Source organism: Camelina sativa, chromosome 9, assembly GCF_000633955.1.
Source record: "Camelina sativa cultivar DH55 chromosome 9, Cs, whole genome shotgun sequence".
In the NCBI taxonomy this organism is placed as follows: Eukaryota; Viridiplantae; Streptophyta; class Magnoliopsida; order Brassicales; family Brassicaceae; genus Camelina; species Camelina sativa.
The window spans coordinates 27,318,618-27,324,743 of record NC_025693.1 but is presented as its reverse complement, the minus strand read 5'-3'; the positions used below and the strand labels follow the sequence as shown (position 1 = coordinate 27,324,743).

General features: G+C 37.4%; 3 protein-coding genes across 6 annotated transcripts in view; 1 reads left to right on the top strand and 2 right to left on the bottom strand.

Annotated features, from left to right (window-relative positions):
* LOC104715781 (DEAD-box ATP-dependent RNA helicase 11-like) overlaps positions 1 to 6,126 on the bottom strand; it is a 23,474-nt gene that overhangs the window by 13,783 nt on the left and 3,565 nt on the right. The gene's annotated exons all lie outside the window — the stretch shown is intronic.
* On the top strand, positions 9 to 2,760 carry LOC104712535 (UPF0725 protein At1g02770-like). 2 transcript variants are annotated; one of them, XM_019229395.1, is made up of 8 exons: positions 9 to 161; positions 302 to 418; positions 505 to 691; positions 843 to 949; positions 1,048 to 1,583; positions 1,706 to 1,931; positions 2,089 to 2,310; positions 2,396 to 2,760. In XM_019229395.1, exons 1-5 carry the CDS (start codon positions 72 to 74, stop codon positions 1,111 to 1,113), a joined length of 567 nt encoding a protein of 188 aa, XP_019084940.1. In that variant the 5' UTR covers positions 9 to 71; the 3' UTR covers positions 1,114 to 1,583; positions 1,706 to 1,931; positions 2,089 to 2,310; positions 2,396 to 2,760. The 2 variants fall into 2 exon arrangements, with proteins under 2 accessions (XP_019084940.1, XP_010427759.1); XM_010429457.1 differs by having other exon boundaries at positions 1,663 to 1,931.
* On the bottom strand, positions 3,064 to 5,825 carry LOC104712534 (F-box protein At3g58530). The gene is made up of 12 exons (XM_010429456.2): positions 5,493 to 5,825; positions 5,339 to 5,398; positions 5,132 to 5,215; positions 4,875 to 5,005; positions 4,715 to 4,790; positions 4,509 to 4,579; positions 4,248 to 4,334; positions 4,087 to 4,159; positions 3,797 to 3,864; positions 3,646 to 3,714; positions 3,443 to 3,548; positions 3,064 to 3,323 (listed from the first exon to the last, which is right to left on the bottom strand). The coding sequence occupies exons 1-12, from the start codon at positions 5,661 to 5,663 to the stop codon at positions 3,258 to 3,260; spliced, it is 1,062 nt and encodes a 353-aa protein (XP_010427758.1). The 5' UTR covers positions 5,664 to 5,825; the 3' UTR covers positions 3,064 to 3,257.

The following is a 6,126-nucleotide window of genomic DNA, read 5'->3' as shown; positions in this document are numbered from 1 at the left end:
TTTTTTTTTTTTTTTTTTTTTTTTTATATTTTGTTTTTTGATTGAGAAGAAAACCTAAATCGACAAAGACGATGTTGCTGCGGTTTCTCAATACGGAATCTGGTAGGAAGGCTATGAATCTTGCGATGTTGGGCATTAGTGAACACTTGTCGAAATACGGGGTAATTAAATTTTTTTGATCCCCTAATTTCATCATTGTTATATATTTGTTTATAAGAGATTGATTGGATTATTTCGATTAGGGTATCTAATTAATAAGAGAGATTGATCATGGATGTGTTTTTTTTTTCTTCTTCTGTAGATGTTCAACGCCAGGACTTGTCGGGGACTGGTGAGAGAGAACTGTATTGATGGGTCTTGTTGTGGCTTAGTACGCCTTTATGCTTGTATGGGCCTTCATCGTTACAATTTGCTTCAGGTTTGTTTGTTTCTTATTGTTTCTTTCTTTAATCCACTCCTCCTTTTACCTTATTCCAATTTCATTCTTTCTGCTCATCACATCAGGGGACAAACTTACAGCTCGTAGACGTTAAGAGATATAATAAAACTGTGGGTTCTCCTGCTGGCTCTTTCTACATTACTTTGTATGCAACGGATCCATCTACCGGAAATTGTCTAACTTTTCAGACTGCCGTTAACGTAGAATGTTGTGGCGAATTTGTTTTGACGTCCTATGTTGCTGGACCTCGAGGTAATTATATATATATATATATATATATATATATATATATATATATATGTGGACTCACTCAGCGAGTGACTTGCTTGCTTGTGTTTCGTTCTTGTAATACATTATTATAACAACAACTTAACTTATTAATCCTATCATTGTATATTTTTAGGGACAGTCACTAATCCTAAAGCGTTGGTAAGAGATAACTACCGCGTGGGCAACTTGCCTGAGTGCCCCAAGGAGAATCCTTTCGAAAACAGAAACCGATTTTACCAGGTAAGATTATCTAGATATGTTTAATAGGATTGACTTGCAATTTTATCTAAAAAAAATGTAAACATGCATGTGGTTAACCGTGCATTATCGTTTAATAGGTGATTTCTCCAGTGTTGATGAAATGGGTGAAGGAGAAGATGAAGAGCAACTCTCGAGTGTTGTAGTATATGAAGATAAACGTGGATATCTATTTTCCTTGCGCTCAGACGAGGCCCGCTTATCTCTGGTATACCAGTTTATTGATTTCTTTGGTGGACATATCTCCCCATGGAAGTGGACTTCCACCAACAGTTTGTCGTGGAGTGAGAAAATAAGTACCCTTGAAACATTGTCAGATTCTATGCTAGAAAACTTGAGAAGTGTACATGAATGTTTGTCGGAATCAGATAGTGCCTACGGGTTCAGCTTGGGATCTCTTTTAGGTGGCAGCTGTGACATATCTATGCGGACTGAGATGATGAAATTTCTCCGCAATGCCATCTTGCTTTGTCTAAATGTTTTTCCCCAAAACCACATTCTGGAAGAAGCTGTGCTTGTTGCAGAAGAGCTATTTGTAACAAATATGAAAACATGTGAGGTAGCAACTACTCCATGCCAAAATTTGGCCGATCGTCTCCTGGAAAAGTACCAGCAGGTAAGTCCCATTCCAATTTGTTGGTGTGGTCTGTTTTTTTCCTTCAGCTCACCTGAACTGATTCCTTCTCTATGAACAGGATCTATCACTTTGTGAATTTTGGGCTATTGTGAATTTTCCAGGAAGAGAAAGTAAAAGTCATCAACTTGAACTCTTGTTCAGTTATTATGCGAGAATGATTCAGAGACACCAGGACGATCAAACTTTCTCACAACTTCGGGTCCCCATATCAGACGGACTGAAACTGTATCCCCACAATCCGGAGCTTTATCGAGCTTTGGTGAACATCTGTTGTCACCGTACGACATCCCATAGACTAAGAATGATGTTTGATGACTATTCCCGCAAGTAAGCTTTTTTCACAAACTTTGTTAAAATTCTCACAAGAACTGCGTAATGTAGATTTGGATGCTTAGCTTAGTTAAAGACGAACAGTTACATGTTTATGGTCTTCCTCCTAGAAGAAGGATCGATGCTAAACTAGTTTAATATGTTAATCATGCAGGAATTGATCTGTCGTTGTTTGGCTATTTGCACTTTCTTATGAGTTGAATAAAGAAGACTCCTCACACAGAATCTGTGGATTGTTTGAAAGGGCTTTTGCACAAGATACACTAAACAAGTCGGTCATTCTATGGCGTTGCTATATTGCATATGAGGTCGACATTGCAAAAGATTTATCAGCAGCTGTAAAGATTTACTACCGAGCTATAGATGCATGTCCATGGTAAGAGCATATAACCAATCTAAATTTCTTTCTCCAGATTTTTTATATTTTTCAATAACACATTCATAACATAATGGCATGGCAGGTCGAAAAAACTATGGCTGGGTGGGTTTAGGAAGCTGAGCTCAGTTTTGACAGTGGAACAGATGTCAACGATACAAAAAGTGATGCTGGCCAAGGAACTGAACATTAGGACAGATATTCACGAGATTATGCAGGGATGAGATCATTGAAAATGTATATACAGTTATGCTCTGTTCTGGAAGATTAGGATTTAGGACAGATATTCACGGATGAGATCATTGAAAATGTATATACAGTTATGCTCTGTTCTGGAAGATTAGGATTTAGGACAGATATTCACGGATGAGATCATTGAAAATGTATATACAGTTATGCTCTGTTCTGGAACATTAGGATTTATGACAGATATTCACGAGATTCTTCTTATGCAGGGATGAGATCATTGAAAATGTATATATAGTTATGCTCTGTTCTGGTTATTGAGAATTTACAAGTGTAGGAGAAGAAAATGAAATGACCGTATCCGCAAGTATTTCATCTGTCCCTTCACTTTTTTTTTGCCTTTTTCCTGGTTCTGTAAAAGAACCATCCAAAATAACTAAGAACCATCCAAGATAATTACTGTTTAAGGTTTTTTTACCGTTACAGATATTTGCTAATTTGTAGTTTATACAGCCGCACATAATCTTACTGTATACTAATGCATCAAATACGTGACACGTGATGTTGTTTTCAACTGTTTACTGTTTGGATAATTGGATTTATCGTAACGTATATACTGGGCTTGTTAGTAAAGCATATTAGTCACAGTTAACAGCATCTGATTAAGATAATAAGAGTACTCTCCTCTGTTCCTAATAGATTGTGATTTGTGAATCATAAAAAAGAGGATAGACACTTGTTGAGAGCAGATAATGAGAAAATTAGCTGTGTACTTTGAAGCATGTCAGACGAGGGAACATCTTAAGCAACTCTTCACGGCTTCGTCTCTGCAAAAAAATTTGTATCATATGTTTTTAACATTAAGTAAAGAGAAAAGTGTTGGGTCTTCTTCAGCATCACCACAACATAGAAACTTATATATTGGAGAAAAAGTCACAGTACACACCTTGATGCCGATGCAGCCATTAACATCAAGAGTGGTGAGTGTAGTAGAGCATGTCTGCGAGAGAATCTCTAGACATCTATCAGTCACTCCTACTATTCCAAACAAGCTGCAATTTTTCGTTTTTCATTGGATGGTGTCAGCAAAAATAATCACTGACAACAACAACAAAGCAAAATAGTTCTAGAATTGTAATAAAATAATACCTGAGAAATTCGAGGGAGGTACAACTATTAGCCATGGTAATCACGCCTGCATCTGTGATACGCACACACCTGCCACGTTTAAGAAGCATTTGGAATGAAAAACGCAGCTTCTTGCTTCTTATCTTTCTTGTAAGGGGGAGACTTAGCTTACCATGTCAAGTTGAGAGACTCTAGTTTGTTGCATTTAGCTATATTTCCAAGCCCCTCGTCAGATATATTCTGGCAACCAAAGCCGGACTCTTAGTTACAGATATGTATTAAAGATACGAATACCATTTTCAACATATATAATCTGTACTATGGATTTGCTAGCAATCAATCCCTGAGTTATACTCTACAAGACGGTGAAAGATAATCCAGGATCTCAAATAAACTCATCCATCCATCCACCAAGGAAAAAGGACAAATGCAACCAAATAAATGGGATTCATTGACTCCTACCTGAGCGCCACATAGATCCAAGAACCTTAAATCAGCTAGAAGTGATATTTTCTTGTAGGCTTTGTCTGTGAAGCTGCAAGAAAATGCAGTATCAGTGCCAGGACTTAGAACAGCTAGCTTATCAATAAATCCAAACAAATAAATATGTGCTGACTATATACCCTGAAAGAGCATAGAGGTTTAAGGTCTGGAGAGAAGAACATTTCTGTAGCACTTTAAGTAAACCATCATCTGTAATCTTAACACACCTGGTGGCATCATGAACAAAAAAACCAAATACCATAATCCTTTAGTGAAACTATATAGAAATCATGCTTCCACCATTATAGACAGACAATCAACAAACGAAGAATGACATTATCCAAGAATGTTATGGATTATCTATCATCACAATGTAAAGACTTTAGCCTTTTTCAACTTACCTGGTGATATTCAGTGACTCTAATTCTTGATAACTTTCAGCTACTAGCCCCATACTTTTGTCCGTTAGGCTCTGCATCAATTAGTGCACTCACTTAATACAAACAGAGACCATCAAAGAGAAAGGGGTATCCATGTGTGTAAGACACTACCATAATTACAGCAATCCATCAGGAATAAAAACTCCAAGGATATAATAGAAAGATACCTTGCAGCCACTTAGGTTCAAATCAATGATATGTCTGCAATTTTTCACTAGATGTCTAATGCCAGCATCGGTCACCCTGCCAAACATTATATCTAGAATTAGGCTTGTCTCTGTGGTAAGATCAAGAAGTTTAAAACCAATGAGTCAGAAAGAATACTACCTCACATTCCAGTAGATAGAGAAAACTTTCAACTTGGGACATATGCTAGTTATATCTTCGATTCCACTGTCCGAAATCTTTTGGCACCCATTAAGATTCAAGCATTCTAAACTTAAGAGAGCATCCGGGCACTGTCATACAGCAGCCAATACAATATTTTTCAGATATTCAAATGACTAAAACGATCCACGTAGCCAGAAAACATAAAGTACTCTTGAGTAAATATTACTGGTAGAGTCTACAAAAAAAATAGTTACCCGGGCTTTAACAAGTTTAAGATGACTGTCCACAACACCTTGAGCAAATTCAAGATTGATATGCTTCACTTGTCGATATCTTGGCTACACAAATTGAAAGCACGATGAGTGACTTCTGCTCAAACTTTCCAAAAGCTCAAAGCAGAATGCGATGAAATCAAGGCACAGTCCAGTATCAAAGTATCAAACTTTTTAATTTTAACTAACCAAGGACAGAGCAGCTAAAAGCCGATCCCCTGCATTGGTCATCTCGCGCAAATCAATGTTCTGAAAGAGAAACAATAAGCAGTTTTAATCAGATTAAGTATAAGAAAATTTGGAAAACTTGGAAGACCTGAGAAGAAGTCAAAGTTTTGTTTACCAGCCAAATAGAAGGGTAAGAGACGAGGGTGCGATAAAGCCAAGGGCTAACAAGAAGTAGAGAAATTAGATCTGTCTGTGGCAATCTCGTGCTCACTAATCTCATCACGCTTGTTACAATCTCTCTCTTCCATGTCTCTTCTTCCTCTTCTGTCACTTTCTTCGCTTCCATGACTCTCAATCCAAGCTTTGCGAAGCTTGAACTTTTAAACGAGCCAAGTCTTCTCGAGTCGCGCGAGTCGGAACTTGTTTCTGTAGATTTGATTGTACCGTAGACCAAAGTTCGAAGTTTTTTAGGTTCTGTCTGCAAAACTAAAACCAATTCGCGAAGCCACACTTATTAAAAGGCTTACCCTTACCTTAACTGTAGCCTGTGGGCCTAAGAGTTTAAAAAGTCGAAAAATCTCGCTTTTAGACTCCTTCAGGAATTTCGTCGAGCACATTGTGTGCACTACTCTGCCTCACTTCTCTCTGTTCTTCCAAGTTCCAATGAAATTTTTTTTTTTAACTAAACCCCGAGAGAGAGAGAACACTGAAACCCTAAAACCCATTAAGCAGTTTCAATTATCCAGTTTTCGCATTTTTTTCCATCAAATCACTTATAGATGTTAGTCAAATCCCAAAGCTTTCTCTTT

Bases quoted from the DNA above. Each gene is read 5' to 3' on its own strand.
- LOC104712535 (XM_019229395.1), top strand. From the start codon at position 72: ATGTTGCTGCGGTTTCTCAATACGGAATCTGGTAGGAAGGCTATGAAT. The intron at 162-301 runs GTAATTAAATTT...CTTCTTCTGTAG, and splicing joins AACACTTGTCGAAATACGGG to ATGTTCAACGCCAGGACTTG. The intron at 692-842 runs GTAATTATATAT...GTATATTTTTAG, and splicing joins CTATGTTGCTGGACCTCGAG to GGACAGTCACTAATCCTAAA.
- LOC104712534 (XM_010429456.2), bottom strand. From the start codon at position 5,663: ATGGAAGCGAAGAAAGTGACAGAAGAGGAAGAAGAGACATGGAAGAGA. The intron at 4,580-4,714 runs GTATCTTTCTAT...TAATTGATGCAG, and splicing joins TGAACCTAAGTGGCTGCAAG to AGCCTAACGGACAAAAGTAT. The intron at 4,335-4,508 runs GTAAGTTGAAAA...TGATGCCACCAG, and splicing joins GAGTCACTGAATATCACCAG to GTGTGTTAAGATTACAGATG.